Source organism: Loxodonta africana, chromosome 13, assembly GCF_030014295.1.
Source record: "Loxodonta africana isolate mLoxAfr1 chromosome 13, mLoxAfr1.hap2, whole genome shotgun sequence".
In the NCBI taxonomy this organism is placed as follows: Eukaryota; Metazoa; Chordata; class Mammalia; order Proboscidea; family Elephantidae; genus Loxodonta; species Loxodonta africana.
Window position 1 is genome coordinate 46,598,932 of NC_087354.1, and position 17,195 is coordinate 46,616,126.

Genomic DNA, 17,195 nt, shown 5'->3' on the forward strand with positions numbered 1-17,195 from the left:
TGTCAGGAGGGATTAGTCCCTGGAGAAGGACGTTACGCTTGGTGATGTACAGGATCAGCGGAAAAGAGGAAGACCCTCAACAAGATTGATTGACACAGTGGCTGCAACAACTGGCTCAAGCATAATGATTGTGAGCACAGAGCAGGACTGGGCAGTGTTTCGTTCTGTGGTACACAGGGTCGCTATGAGCCGGAACTGACTCGACCTCACCTCACAACAATTAAGATATAATTTATGTACGAAAAAATTCAACCATTCAAATTACACTGTTCAATGGTTTTTAGTGTATTTACGGAGTTGTACAACCATAATCTAAGAACAGTTTCAGCACCCTAAAAAGAAACGTGTACCCATTAGCAGTCACTCCCCACCTCCCACCCCCGCAAGGTCCTCTCTCCTACTCCTCAGCCCAAGAAGCCACTAATCTACTATTTCTGTACATATTTGCCTGTTTCAAATGGTATCATACAACATATGCTCTTTTGCGACTAGCTTCTTTCACTTAGCGTGTTTCTGAGGTTCACCCATGTTGAAGCAATTATCAATACTTCATTCTCTTTTATATGTATCATCCATGTTGTACTACAGCAAGTCTCAGTGCTTCATATCTCTTTTATAATATTCCATTGTATGCAATGTTTTAGTTTTGAAACTATTTTTAATATTATTTACTCTAACCTACAAAACAACCTTACAATGGAGACGATGGAGATATTATCCCTATTTTATAGGTCTGAAAACCAAGGCTAAGCAGTTCCGTTTAACTCACCGAAGCTAATAGGCAGCAGAGCAGGGGGCAGAGCCCGAGCCTCCCATTCCTGGTCTAACGTCCTGTCTAACACGGCAACGCGCCTCCTCAGTAGCGTTCCACCACAGCACTGACTTCCTGACGCCACCCACCCAGTACATAACCTAACAGGGATCTATGGTACTTAAGTTTTATACAACTTGTTCTTCAAAATGATTCTTTTAAACAGGGATAATTTTTAAAATCATTTCTAACCCTTATATTTAATGGCAGAAACATTAAATATAATGTCTAAGTCCTGATTATTTACATTAAACATACGGTATTTCTTCTCAGGCATACTAGCTTCATTCTGACCATGGCTCTAAATTTGATTTTAGACAACTTTGTTAGTAGTCCTTTTGGTAAGTCAGTAATGTAGAAAACTGAAAATAGCCCCAATATTTGATTATGAACATATTTCTTTCCTCTGAATAGTGTAGACCAAGGCTTGTTTGATCATTATTTCCTCTATTTACATATCTAATAATTAATGTTTCTTAAAATCCTTTGGTAATAACTAAATGCCCATGGAAGCAACAGTCAAGAAATCAAACACTGTATTGCATTAGGCAAATCTGCTGCAAAGACTTCTTTAAGGTGTTAAAAACCAAAGATGTCACTTTGAGCACTAAGATGTGCCTGACCCAAGCCATGGTGTTTTCAATCGCATCATATGCACGTGAAAGCTGGGCAATGAATAAGGAAGACTGAAGAAGAGCTGATCCATTTGAATTATGGTGTTAGTGATGAGTATTGAGTGCCAGAAGAAGGAACAAATCTGTCTAGGAAGAAGTACAGTCAGGATGCTCCTTAGAAGCAAGGATGGCAACACTTCATCATATATACTTTGGACATGTTATCAGAAGGGACCAGTCCCTGGAGAAGGACATCATGCTTGGTAAAGTAGAGGGTCAGCAAAAAGGCCCTTGACGAGATGGATTGATACAGTGGCTACAACAATGGGCCGATTGTGAGGATAGCGCAGGACCGGGCAGCGTTTCATTCTGTTGTACACAGGGTCACGGTGAGTCAGAAACTACTGAAAGCAACTAACAACAACAACTAAAAAGAAGGAATAGTCATTGTTCAATAAATAGTCAAAATGATTGATTCAACAAGCATTAATTCAGCAACTACTATGTGGCAAGTGAGGCACTATCTGTGTCCATATAGGACAGTTTAGTTGGAGACAAAGGCATAAAATACCATAATGCCGCAGGACAAGAAGCATAATAACGATATGCAGAATATGCTATTCAACACAGAGAGGCAAGCCCTTAACTCTCCCATTGTAGGGAAGAGGTGTTAAGGAAGGCTTCAAGGTAGAATGGGTAGGAGACTGACAGGCAAACACGTTCCCTTATTAGGGTATTTGAACTTGCCACTCCCTCAACCTGGAACTCTATTTCTCCAGATACCTCCATGGCTTGCCCCCTTCCTTCATTCAGATCTCTGCTTAAACGTCCATTTATCAGAGAAGCCTTCCTTGACCACCTGATTTAAAATAGCAATTCTCAGCCCATCACTTTCGAGGCCCTTCCTCGGTTTTACTTTTCCTCATAGCATTCATCACCATCTGATATAGTACCAAGTTGGACTACTATCTATCTCCATCCACGAGAATTGATTTCACAAGGGCTGGGATTTTGCTTCTCCTGGATCACTACTGGACTCCAAGTGCCTGGAAGTGTGCCTGGCTCACAGTAAGCATTCAATAAGGATTTGTTGAATGAAATAGGATGAAAGAATGTTGGTAAGTATGCAATTTTTTAAACAACAGACATTTGAACTAGACAAATTTGTTTTCTTTCCCAAATTTGGGTATTCTGAAATCACAATCCAAATAAAAATGAACATAGCTGACACAAGAGAATATGGCTTGTGATGCTGTATGTTGGCCAACTCTTTAAAACAGGTTTACAGTTTAGTTACTGCTGTGAGTAATTCTCTGCCTGTTTACTTCTTGATAGACCAAGATTTATATTTTACAGACACAGGGTTAAGCATTCAGCGATAGAGCCAACTCAAAGGAGAACTGCCTAATATTTTTGGTGCTCAGGACCCTTCGAGGAATGTAAAAGTGGAATTCTTTTGACTCACACTAATGACAAGTCAAAACGGGAAGGCAATTTTGCTAGTCCATTTTATTTTTAATAACAATGTTAAAATCATCCTTGAGACAAGTGGCTTAACATGCTTCAATTAGATTACATTTCTAGGCAAACATCCCAAAGAAACTGAGGTGGGGATCCATAGTATATTACATTATTCACATTTTACAGACGAGGAGACTAAGGGGTAACAGCCTTCTAGAGATTCGGTCGAGAAGAGTGGACAGGGACAAAGCCAAGACGAGAACCTAAACAACTAAACTGAGGTTTAGTGATGTTAAGTAATTTACCATAGGTCATATGATTGGTCGATGGTTCACATACCTAGTGTTAAGAAAGGGATTTAAATTCAAGTTTTTTAGTGTGACTCCCATGTGCTCTGATTAACACGTCAGAAGGTACCTTTGAATGGGCAGATAAATACTCTATTTCAGAAGCTGAATACTGCCCCTCCCCAGAGAGATTTTAATTTAGAACAGGTTACAGATTGTGAGCTGAATTTAGACATTAACAGGTCTTGTTTCAGACAACGTAAAATTTTGATCTTGAATTAAAAGTTCACACAGATAAAATACAATTTTAGGAGAAGTCACCTAGTTGCTCTAAATGTTTATTAGCATTTCTGAAGCTGTTGAGATTTTTTAGTTTTCTTCAAATGCAACATTCTAGTTACATGCCATATTAATACAGTAAAACCTGTGAAAGCCAGAGACTATGTAAGGTGGAAACCTGTCAGAGATAGAAAATGCAGACATTTTCCACTAATAGAGAGTGACAGAAAAGTGGTAGGACTGGACCCTGTCAGAGGCGGAAAACTTGTGAGACCTGGAAAAACAAGGCAGTCCCATTGATTTCCGGCTCTCACAGGTTTTGCTGTATTAGAAAGGAGTAGAAATGAATCATAATTTATGTATACATAATCCAATAAATTTAATCCAATAAATTTACCTGGTCTCCAGGTAATTTAGGGTAATTAAGCTTTGAAAATAGGATAACCCTCCTCCATTGGTGCAAATCCAGTAATGGCTTACAAATGTATCACAATCCTTTATTTCTGCTAATAATGATTATGATCTGGTATAGCTTGTTGACAAAAACCTTTCTCCAGAGATAGAAATGGAGCTCAACAGTTTCACCAGTCCATGTTAATTTGAGGCTCTGAAAATAAGGTACTGACACCCTAAAAACCCCAAGGTGGCAGTATACACAAGGAGAGTGACTAACATACAAGTATGACAAGTTAGGGTGTAAAAAAACAAAGACATTTTAAGATAAAAATATTTTTGTTCAATGATTATCTTTTTACTATCTATGCCAAAAAAGGGGGAACAGAAAGGTTTTAACTTTTTTTTTCTACTTAAATTTCTGGCAAGGACATAGAATTTTGGACACAGATTATCTATAATTATCCTCAGAATGAAAATTATCAGTGCTGTCAAGCTGATTCCAACTCACAGCACCCCTACAGAAGGGAGGAGAACTGCCCCATAGGGTTTCCTAAGCTATAATGTTTACTGGAGCTGATTGCCAGGTCTTTTCTCTCACAGAGCAGCTGGTGGGTTCGAACCACTGACCTTTTGGTTAGCAGTCAAGCACTAATATCTGGGGAAAAATTTCAAGTTCTGGCTTTTGCCTGTATACTGAAGAATCTCTCAGTCAGCTGGAGTATGTTTTCAAGTAATTCTTCTAGAAAGGGAAAACCAAAAACCAAACCCATTGCTGTCAAGTCGATTCTGACTCAAAGCAACCCTATAGGACAGAGTAGAACAGCCCCGTAGGGTTTCCAAGGAATGGCTGGTGGATTCAAACTGCCAACCTTTTGGAAGTGAGTGGTATATACTTTGAACACATGCAGCATTGAAAATGTGTCTTGTTTCTTAGGCAAGCAACATGGCTGGACAAAGAATTTTGGGGGTCCAAATTGTTCCTCCTCAGAACTCTATACACTGCAAAAAAAAAAAAAAGAAAAAAAAATTTTTTTTTTAAATTGTTCCTCCTCAGAACTCTGTACACTGTGCAGCTGTCTCCTGCGGTTTAATTGTAGGAACAACGTAAGGGTAACCTGCCTTCTCTTCCTTTGTAAATAACTTCTATATGCTTGTTTTACCCCTGCCTAGATGCCTGATGGAAACCCTGGTGGCACAGTGGTTAAGTGTTACGGCTGCTAACCAAAAGGCTGGCAGTTCAAATCCACCAGGCGCTCCTTGGAAACCCTATGGGGCAGTTCTACTCTGTCCTATAGGGTCACTATGAGTTGGAACTGACTCAACGGCAACGGGTAGACGCCGGATGACTTTTTTTTTTAACTCCAGGAAAGTACAAAATTTCACCAGGATAGGTTCAGTTGTTTGGTCTCTTTTCACTAAATTTTCCTGATATTTGGCAATAAGCCTATTTGAGTTGCAGGCTCAGGTCATCCTCCTGGTCAGAAGTTTTCATCTATAGTGTGTTTAATAATTGCTCCTGTTCAATTTGTTCTAGTCTCTTCAAGAAATGACAATTATCTATACGCATTATTGTATCATTCATGCCTATTATCTTTTTCCATCTCTTCTTCCCCTTTCCTATGCATTCTGAGAGAGCTTCTCAAGCTTGTATTTCATATTACTGATTCAATTTCCTGAAACTTCTAATCTGCTCTCTATTGCTGCTCTGGTGCATAGTTTAATGTGGATACTGCATTTTTAATTTTCACTCTATTGTTCCTTGTGCTACCCAGTATATGCCTCCCTTTAGCTTTTCTTTTTGGCCTACTGTCCTGTGAACTTACCTTCCACTTCCCACTCCACTGACTCCACGAGTTTTTAAATCTGTAAGCATTAAAACCTGCTTTCTAAAGTGTCCTTATTGAAGTAACCTTCTAGTAACAGTATGCTTATGCTCTGTATTGAATGATGTGTATTGAATGATACATTCCTATTTTTTTTATGATTGTAGAATCTTATCTCAGATTCCTCCCCCATACCCCACTTTGTTTCCTATAAACCAGTAGGCAGATTGAGAAGCTTGATAAGAGTAGTATTTGATTTTTTTAGAAAGACTATTTCATGATAGAGGTGTGATCTTTGATCAGGAGGTATAAAATATCTGACTGTCTCCCTTTTTGTGATGTTAAGATTAATCAGTACGTTCAGGTGTTGTCAGCCTGATCCAGCCATTACAAAGCTCTCCGTTAGAAGTTCCTAATGTTTTTGGCACCTACTGATGATTGTTTCCTTGTTGCTGTTGTTGTTGTTAGGTGCTGTCAAGAGTCGGTTCCGACTCATAGTGACCCCATGCACAAAAGAACGAAACACTGCCCAGTCCTGAGCCATCCTTACAATCGTTGTTATGCTTAAGGTCATTGTTGCAGCCACTGTGTCAATCTACCTCATTGACAGTCTTCCTCTTTTCCGCTACCGTGTCAATCCACCTCGTTGAGGGTCTTCCTCTTTTCCACTGACCCCGTACTTTGCCAAGCATGATGTCCTTCTCCAGGGACTCATCCCTCCTGACAACATGTCCAAAGCATGTAAGACGCAGTCTCACCATCCTTGCTTCTAAGGAGCATTCTGGCCGCACTTCTTCCAAGACAGATTTGTTCGCTCTTTTGGCAGTCCATGGTATATTCAATATTCTTCGCCAACACCACAATTCAAAGGCGTCAATTCTTCTTCAGGCTTCCTTATTCATTGTCCAGCTTTCCCATGCATATGATGTGATTGAAAATACCATGGCTTGGGTCAGGCGCACCTTAGTCTTCAGGGTGACATCTTTGCTCTTCAACACTTTAAAAAGGTCCTTTGCAGCAGATTTACCCAATGCAACGCATCTTTTGATTTCTTGACTGCTGCCTCCATGGCTGTTGATTGTGGATCCAAGTACAATGAAACCCTCAACAACTTTAATCTTTTCTCCATTTATCATGATGTTGCGTATTGGTCCAGTTGTGAGGATTTTTGTTTTCTTTATGTTGAGGTGAAATCCATACTGAAGGCTGTGGTCTTTGATCTTCACTAGTAAGTGCTTCAAGTCCTCTTCACTTTCAGCAAGGAAGGTTGTGTCATCTGCATAACGCAGGTTGTTAATGAGTCCTCCTCCAATCCTGATGCCCTGTTCTTCTTCACATAGTCCAGCTTCCTGTATTATTTGCTCAGCATACAGATTGAATAGGTATGGTGAGAGAATACAACCCTAACGCATACCTTTCCTGACTTTAAACCAATCAGTATCCCCTTGTTCTGTCCGAACAACTGCCTCTTGATCTATGTAAAGGTTCCTCCTGAGCATAATTAAGTGTTCTGGAATTTCCACTCTTCACAATGTTATCCATAATTTGTTTCCTTAGAAGCTATAAAATGGAGATAGTCATTCGAGTGAAAAAGGAAGTTGTTCTTTTTGGTGGCGAGAAGAAGGGGGAAATACAAAGAAAGGAAACATTTAATGAGTATTTTTACCATATGCCAGGTGCTATATATACTTTCAGCAGCCCTGATGGCACAGCGTTTGGCTGCTAATGAAAAGATCAACAGTTCATATCTACCAGCTGCTCCTTGTAAACCCTATGGAGCAGTTCTACTCTGTCCCATAGGGTTGCTATGGGTCGGAATCGACTTGACGGCACCTGGTTTGGCTTTTTTTAATATGCACTTTTAAGGAGTCCTCGTGGCACAGTGGTTAAGCGCTCACTTGCCAACTGAAAGGTCCGTGGTTCGAATCGACCAGCCGCTCGGTGGAAGAAAGATGTGGCAGTCTGCTTCCGTAAAGATGACAGTCTTGGAAATGCTATGGGGCAGTTCTGAGTCGGAACTGCTTCTGTGGGAATGAGTTCGGTTTTTGGTATACATGCTCTCAGCTACTGAAATCAAATTCTGTAAAGGAGCTCTGATCATCACCCGCATACAGATGAAGAGGCTGACTGGCTTTTAACTCCGCTGAAGAAAAATTGTTAGCAAGCACATAGTGGGATTTTAACTTGGATTTACCAGCCTTCAAAGTATAGATTTTTTACTTCAGATCACAATGACATGTTATCTAGCTCCAAATTAACATTTACTTGCTCCTCAAACAGAGAAGAGCAGACTGACTTGCCCCTAGTTTTTGCAGACACAATTCTAAACTACTAGCATCATGCAGCAGCTTCTGAAACAAATTTGTCTCTCAGAAGAGCCTCTAAATGTATTCAGCTTAATTCTCTCTAACATGGAAAGCAGTAACACAAAGAACTAGGACAGGAATGTTTGCAAAGAGCCAAGAGTTGCTTTGCGTCTAGAGGAGCTGAACAGTTACAGTATAGCTAACATGTTCTTTCAAGTATGTACAGTACTTAACTAAAAAAGCTCCCCACTCTCCTCTAAGCAACGTGTCAAACTAAGCATATCCTATATAAATACATCGGTTCAGAAAGGAGCCCCAGGCTTCTCCAGCTGTGTAAGATTTCTCAACTCATTAGGAAAGCCAAGAGACAGAAAACCTAATGATGTGTTTACTCGGCATGGTTGGGCAGACGAGGACTTCACAGTACAAGCCGGCAGAACCAGCCTAATAAGTTCTACAGAAGGGCTGCTGATAATAAGTTGTTATGCATTGTCTTTATCAAGTTTGGTGCCATCCTGCAAAACAACAGGAATGAGAAAAGGTGAAAGGTTCATCGGCTTGCTTGCTTACAGTAATTAGAAAAATCGTAAGGCATAGAGTCTTGGCAATGCGGAAGAAGCTGTATATGGAAGAAATCAGGCTTATTTTTAAATGCGAGTAATTATGGTGCTAGTTTTTGATACAAAAGTAGTAGAATGCAGTTCTGAGGTACTGCACGAAGCAATTCAGGAAGTAGCACATCGGAAATCACGATTAGGAGGATGTGCTAAGAGGAATCAAGTGAGAATCACCTGCCAGATTGCCAGACTATACTATGAATTCTATTTGGCTCAGTGCTTTTTTCCTAATGTTTATGATTAAAACACACACACACTAATATACCAGCATTCTGACACTGTGTAATCTTTTTTTAATTTTAATTTTATTGCACTTTAGGTGAAAGTTTACAGTGCAAATTTCTCATTCAAAATTTTATACACCAATTGTAACATTGGTCGCAATTCTCGCAATGTGTCAGCACTCTTCCCCTTCCCACCCCCGTGTTCCCTGTGTCCATTCACCCAGTTTTCCTGTCCCTTCCCGCCTTCTTGTCATGCTTTTGGGCAGGAGTTGCCCAATGGTGTCATATATTTGATTGAACAAAGCAGCATGTTCCTCACATGTGTTATGTTTGTTTTGCAGGTCTGTGTAATCTTTGGGTGAAAAGCGGGCTTTGGGAGTGGCTTCAGTTCTGAGTTAGCAGGGTGTCCAGGGGCCATAGTCTTGAGGGTTCCTCCAGTCTCTGTGAGACCAGTAAGTCTGGTCTTTTTCTATGAATTTGAATTTTGTTCTATATTTTTCATATGCTTTATCTGGGACCCTCTATTGTGATCCCTGTCAGAGTGGTCAGCGGTCATAGCCAGGCACCAACTAGTTCTTCTGGGCTCAGGCCTGTGGAGGCTGTGGTTCATGAGGTCCTTTAGTCCTCTGGACTAATATTTATTTTCCTTGTGTCTTTGGTTTTCTTCGTTCTCCTTTTTTCTGGACAGGATGGGACCAATAGATGTATCTTAGACGGCCACTCGCAAGCTTTTAAAGATCCCAGATTTACTACTCACCAAAGTAGGATGCAGAACATATTCTTTATGGACTATGTTATGCCAGTTGACCTAGATGTCTCCTGAGACCACCCTTCAGCCCCAGCAACTTGGTCCCTTGAGGTGTTTGGATTTGTCTAGGAAGCTTCTGTGACTTTGCCTTGGTTAAGTTGTGCTTACTTCCCCTATACTGTGTATCGTCTTTCCCTTTATCAAAGTTAACAGTTGTCTGCTATCGAGTTAGTGATTTCCCCTCCTCATTCCTCCCCTCCATGTAACCATCAAAGCTTGTTTCTCTCTGTGTGTAAATCTTTTCTTGAGTTTGTATAATAGTGGTCGCATACAATATTTTCCTTTTGTGATTGACTTATTTCACTTAGCATAATGCCCTCCAGATTAATCCATGTTATGAGATGTTTCACAGATTCATCATTGTTCTTTATTATGGCGGTAGCATTCCATTGTGTATATGTACCATAACTTGTTCATGCACTCATCTATTGATGGGCGCTTAGGTTGTTTCCATTTTTTGCTGTTGAGAATAATGCTGCAATGAATATGAGTGTGCATATGTCTATTCATGTGACGGCTCTTATTTCTGTAGGATATATTCCTAGGAGAGAGATTGCTGGATCGTATGGTATTCCTATTTCTAGCTTTTTAAGGAGGTACCATATTGTTTTCCGTAGCGGTTGCACCATTTTACGTTCCCACCAGCAACTGACACTGTGTAATCTTTTGCAAAAACCAAAACCAAACAAAAAAATACCCATAAGGTTAAAACCCACATTTTAAAATTCTCCTAACTAATAAATACTTAATGAAATAGTAAGACAGGAGACAGGAAGTGGGGATCTTTATAAAAAGGGGTAGAAAGGAAGAAAGTAACAGTTTTGAGTTCTTATCAATATAATCACACTTAATTCTCATAACTACAAAGTGGGCGTTGTCTCCATTTTACAAACAAGAGAACTGGTTTGGAGTCAACTCTTGACTCAACCACCCACTAGCTTTGCTACCACTGCAGTTACTTCACCTCTCTAAGCTACAGTTTCCTCATCAGTAAAACAGGAGTAACACTATCTACCTTACAGGTACCTCATCGTGTTGTCTTGAGGACTAAATGAGATAATGCATATACATTAAAAACCTGGAAAAAATGTTAGTTTTATTCTTCTTTCAGAGAGGTTACTAATTTGTCTAGTCACAAATCTAAAAAGCAATACAGCTGGAACGAAAACCAATTATAGGATTAGAATAGATTTTCTAATTCTTAGTCCAGGTTCACCATTACACTACATTTTGGCTATACTTCATTTTGTATCATTTATCTTTCTACTACTATGGCAAACAAGAGTTAAAAAAAAAAAGTCTCAAATGTTACATATTACCCTCCAAATTTTGAAAAAAGCCAAGTTTCTTCATTCCCAATTTCTAACAGAGGGCTCCAAGTCTTCAATGAAGTATCTCATATTTTAAATTATCTAAGACTCTGCAGTGGTTAAGTGCTCAGCTGCTAACCCAAAAAGGTCAGTGGTCCAAACCCATCACCCCCTCCGTGGGAGAAAGATGTGGCAGTCTGTGTCTTTATGGAAATCCGATGGGGCAGGTCTACTCTGTTCTATAGGGTCGCTATGAGTTGGAATGGACTTGATGGCAATGGGAAGGGATCTACATACTAGTCACTCGAGAGAATACATGTCACTCAAGATAATGCCACAATAACTCTGAAATTCTGAGACTAAACAAGTCATGAACACAAATATTTACTGCAGTTTATTCATAATAATCCTAAACTGGAAACAACCCAGATGTGGAAGGGATAAATACACTGCGGTATATCCACACAATTAAATGCAATTCGGCAATAAAAGGGAATGGACTACTGATACCCGCAACACCATGGGTGAATGTGAAAAGCATTATGCTAAGTGAAGGATGCCAGTCGCTAAAGGCTACTGTATGATTTCATTTACATGGCATTTTGGAAAAGGCAAAACTGTAGGAAAAGAGTTTAGGTCAGTAGTGACAAGAAAGGATTGAGTATAAAGGAGCATGACGGACTTCTGGGGGGGACTGGAAATGCTCCAGATCTTGAATGTTGTGGTACTGATTACACGGCTGTATACATCCGTCAAACCTCATCAAACCGCACATTTAAAAAGGGGTATGTTTTATAGTGTGTGAAATACTCAAATTATACCTCAATAAGGCTGACTTCTAAACATAACAACTGGTAAAATCAACCTATATATTTTTTAAGTAATAAATGCTACCGAAAAACAAAAGAAATGAATGGAATTGGTCAGTAAGCAAAGGGAGACAGTATACTACACTTCGGAAAGAACCTGAGCTTTTCAGTCTGAGGCCTAAACTTGCATCCCGGTGAGCTGGATGATCTTGGGCAGTTAGGTCACCTTTCCAAACCCCAGTTTTCTCGTCTGTAAAACTGAGATAAAACCTTCTACTTCACAAGCTAGTTGTAATATTAAGTGAGCATTTATGTCACTGTCTGGCACATACTAGGCACTCACAGTGGGCAAAGTAAAATGTTTATAGATGAATTTATGTCGCTTTTGTAAGTCAATAAGAGTAACCTTCATCTATTTATGGAAACCCTGGTGGCGTAGTGGTTAAGCGCTATGGCTGCTAACCAAGAGATCGGCAGTTCAAATCTGCCAGGCGCTCCTTGGAAACTCTACGGGCACTTCTACTCTGTCCTGTACGGTCGCTATGAGTCAGAACTGACTCAACAGCAGTGGGTTTGGTTTTGGTTTGGTTCATCTATTTATATCAATTCAATTAATCAACAAATACTTGTTAAACATCTATTATAAGGTATGTTAACATTTTTGCAAATAAGCAATCTGAAAACAGAGAAGTACAAGTCCTCCTGAAACGAACACCATTCTCTATGTGCTATAATTTTGATTGTTTCATAAAAATTGATAGGAACAGCAATCAATAAGCAAATACAATCTGCCTTTCTGCAAAATGATATATTGGCAAGGAATATAAATTTTATCAGCAATAAATGTGAATTAAATAAGATTTAATCTAAGATTTCCCAGACGTACAATTTTCTAAACAAACAGGAAGGTTACCAAATTGAATTAACTTCAGCACTGTAGGAGCTTTAATTTACCTCCTACTTAAGGCCTTACTGTGTGGTGAGCAAAGGCTATAGATGCTTTCCATTGATTTTTAAATTTGAGGTGAATGCAAATTGCAACACAGAAATTCCATTTACCTAAATAAGAAATGATGCAGTAACAGGGCTGAACAAAAGATTTCGAAGGGCGGCTGAAGAAGACAAAGTATTATAATGCAATGTGCAAAGACCTGGAGATAGACAGCCAAAAGGGAAGAACATATCTGACATTTCTCAAGCTGAAAGGAGTGAAGAAAAAATTCAAGCCTTGAGTTGCAATACTGAAGGATTCTACAGGGAAAATACTGAACGATCCAGCAAGCATCAAAAGAAGATGGAAGGAATACACAGAGGCGCCGTACCGAAAGGAATTGATCAACGTTCATACATCTCAGGAGGTAGCATAGGATCAAGAACGGATGGGTACTGAAGGAAGAAGCCCAAGCTGCACTGAAGGCACTGGCAAAAAATTAAGCTCCAGAAATTGATGGATATCGAGGTATTTCAACAAATGGACGCAACACTGGAAGCGCTCATTTGTCTATGCCAAGAAATTTGGAAGAGAGTTACATGGTGAACCTACTGGAAGAGATCCATCATTTGTGCCCATTCAAAAGAAAGGTGATCCAACGGAATGCGGACATTATCAAACATATTGTCATTAGTATCACATGCAAGTAACATTTTGCTGAAGATAGTTCAAAAATAGCTGCACACCAGTACATCAATAGAGAACTGCCAGAAATTCAAGTCAGAGTCAGAACAGGACTTGGAAGGAGGAATATTATTGCTTTTTTTTTTTTTTTATGTCAGATGGGATCTTGGCTGAAAGCGAGAATACCAAAAAGATGTTTACCTGTGTTTTATTGACTAGTCAAAGGCATTCGACTGTGTGGATCACAACAAATTATGGATAACACTGCAAGGAACGAGAATTCCAGGACACTTAATTGTGCTCCTGTGGAACCCGTACACAGACCAAGAGGCAGTTGTTCAAATAGAACAAGGGGATGCTGCGTGGTTTAAAATCAGGAAAGGTGTGTATCAGGGTTATATCCTTTCACCACACTTACTCAATCTGTATGCTGAGCAACTAATCTGAGAAACTGGACTATGTGAAGAAGAAAGGCGCATCAGGATTGGAGGAAGACTCATTAACAACCTGCCATATGCCAAGAGGGCTTGAAGCACTTTCTGATGAAGATCAAAGACTACAGCCTTCAGTATAGATTACACCCCAACATAAGGAAACAAAAATCCTCACAAATGAACCAATAAGCAACATCATGATGAATGGAGAAAATATTAAAGTTGTCAAGAATTTCATTTTACTTGGATTCACAATCAACATCCACAGAAGCCGCAGTCAAGAAATCAAACGACTTACTGCATTGGACAAATCTGCTGCAAAAGACCTCTTTAAAGTGTTAAAAAGGAAAGATGTGTCACTCTGAGGACTAAGATGCACCTGACCCAAGCCATGTATTTTCAATCGCCTGATATGCATGTGAAAACTGGACAATAAGGAAAACCAAAGGAAGAATTGATACCTTTGACTTATGGTGTTGACGAAGAATATTGAATATACCACGGGCTGTCAGAAGAATGAACAAATATGCCTTGGAAAAAGTACAGCCAGAATGCTCCTTAGAAGTGAGAATGGCGACACTCCGTCTCACTTACTTCAGACGTGTTATCAGGAGGGACCAGTCCCTGGAGAAGGGCATCATGTTTGGTAAAGCAAAGGGTCAGCGAAAAAGAGAAAGACCCTCAATGAGACGGACTGACGCGGTGGCTGTAACAATGGATTCAAGCGTAACGACGACTGTGAAGGTGGTGCAGGATTGGGCAGTGTTTCATTCTGTTGTACGCAGGGTTGCGATGAATTAGAACTGACTCGATGGTACCTAACAACAACAATAAATGAGGTGGCAGAAGGAGAAATGAAATTTATCCAAAACTGTATCTCTTAATGTACAGAAATACATTTCCTATACATTTTCAAACATTTTCTAAGGATTAAAACTAAGTTTTTAACAACATTTATAAGCAGTCTAAGCTCTTGGCACCGGGACTATTTACAAAGGTGAGACCTGAATTGCAAATATCTGGCAAACAGAAAATTTTATTGTAGTTTTTGTCCCAAATCAAAATCCTTTTCTTCATGTATGTATACACATATCATTTCTCTCTCTCTCTCTCTCACACACACACACACATACATCTTTTCTTCCTGACTACCAGCCTGACCATATAGCTATATGATGCTATTTGTTATTTAAAGGATTTCACATCTCATAAGGTTTAAGTTTCAAAATATGCCAACAGTGATCAAAAAATAAAAAATAAAGACGACACACACAAATCTTCCCTTCTCTACTTTAAGCCTTCCACAAAGCAACTATTCTTATCATGCCCTGTGATACGTGTCTGTAATATGGACATGCTTGTCCTAAAATTCCATCTCTAGGAAGCAGAGTACATACGTTAAAAAAAAAAAAAAAAAAAAAGAGGCTTAACATTATATACAGAACCTGAAGACCTGATACCAATGTTTTCTACCTCCTCCCCACCTGTGGTGGAGAGACAGACGGTGTTCAAGTACGTTACCGATGTCTACTTTTTGACTTAAAATTAAACACTTCTAAAAGATTCTTGTTGTGAAATTACACAGCCTGAATGCAGAGATGAAATAAGGGGATTTTATTCATTAAACAAACAACAGTTTTTTGTTCCAATTTTTTCTTCAGTTCTTTTAGCTTGAGAAATGCCAAGGGTGCTCTTCCCTTCTGTAGGCAATGGATTTATGTTACTATAAGTGTATGTGTGTATATATATATATAACATATATATATACCTATACGTAAAACTGAAACCAAAACTATTGCCATCAAGTCGATTCTGACTCATAATGACCCTAAAGGACATAGTAGAACTGCCCCCTAGTGCTTCCAAGGTTGCAAATCTTTACAGAAGCCGACTGCTTCATCTCTCTCATGCGAAGTGGTTGGTGGGTTCAAACAGCCAACCTTTCGATTAGCAGCCAAGCACTTAATCACTGAGCCACCAGGACTCCTATATAGTACTATATCTACCCACTGCCGTCAAGTTGATTCTGACTCACAGTGACCCCATAGAGCTTCCAAGGCTGTAAATCTCTAAGGAAGCAGGCTGCCACATCTTTCTCACGCAGAGCCACTGGTGGTTTCAAACTGCTGAGCTTTCGATTAGCAGTCCAGCACCTTAACCACTGCGCCACCAGGCTCCTTATATAGTACTATACCAAAAACAAACCTGTTGCCCTCGAGTTGATTCTGACTTATGGTGACCCTATAGGACAGAGAAGAACTGCCCCATAGGGTTTCCAAGGAGCGGCTGGGGGATTGAAACTGCTGACCTTTGGTTAGCAGCCAAGCTCTTAACCACTGTGCCACCAGGGCTCCTTATATAGTACTATAAGTACTTAAAATCACCAGCATAGTTGATTTGGGCTGCCCATTCTAAAAAACAAAACAAAACACTGGTTTACTGGTTAAGCACCAGAAATGAACTGTACCTTCATACTGGGTTTACTACTGACATAATTTCTGGCAGAAGAATCACAGACCTGGAAATAATCTTAGCACATTCTAACCACTTCAATTACAGACAAAAAAAAATTGTTTTAGGGATGTTCCGGACCTGCCCAACTTCATGTACCCAGCATTGGTACACCAGCACCAGACGGAACCCAGCCCTGCTGATTCCCAAGGCTAGCTTCTTCATTGCAACCAACTAATTGCCTTTGGTAATACATCTGCAACATCAAAATAAATAGGTAGATAAACAGACTCGGGTGTGCCTTTTTATGCCATTCCACTCAGTATTGCAAAATACCTTACCACGGATCATTACAGAGGAAATACTGAACTCCTGGACTTTTCCCTTACCAAATATCAACTAAGATGTAGAGCTTTTTAAACAAAAGGTCTATAGTTTGACTGTTAATATATACTGAAACAATTTCCCATAAAATTTCATATTTAAAATATTATCTACATTTATTGATAGGAGAATTGTAATACTCTGGACATAAATACTAAATAACCATTGACTGGTCTATAGATATATTTATATTAAGTATACAATAAGACCACTAATATAACGAAAATGTTAAGAAAAACCGTTACAACTGACAATTCTACATACAGTAATTAATCCTGACAGCATAACATTACTACAGAATAAAATACCATCACGACAGACCATTTAATTGCTCTGCAAATGGAATTCATTGATCTATCATAAAATGAGTTTATTGACAAAACAGTTTAAAACATTATTTGCAGCTACACAACATTTTATTTCACAAATATTATACTACGTATCACTTCTAACAGTTTAATTAAAATTAGACTATTAGTTACTATAAAGCATATTTTTGAGATGAATCCTTCAGGGCTTGAAGCAATGCTGTTGTTAGGTGCTGCTGAGTCAGTTCCAACTCATAG

At 39.3% G+C, this 17,195-nt stretch overlaps 1 protein-coding gene across 2 annotated transcripts in view; it reads right to left on the reverse strand.

The window, feature by feature from the left end:
• GLCE (glucuronic acid epimerase) overlaps positions 1-17,195 on the reverse strand; it is a 105,446-nt gene that overhangs the window by 15,060 nt on the left and 73,191 nt on the right. The window contains exon 1 of one of the 2 annotated variants that reach the window (XM_064267331.1): positions 14,389-14,612. The exons of the other annotated variant lie outside the window; for it this stretch is intronic. Within the exon in view, the coding sequence (XP_064123401.1) occupies positions 14,389-14,435 (47 nt within the window). The 5' untranslated portion in view covers positions 14,436-14,612. Of the gene's footprint in view, positions 1-14,388; positions 14,613-17,195 lie in introns of those variants that run through there. 2 annotated transcript variants of the gene reach the window in all.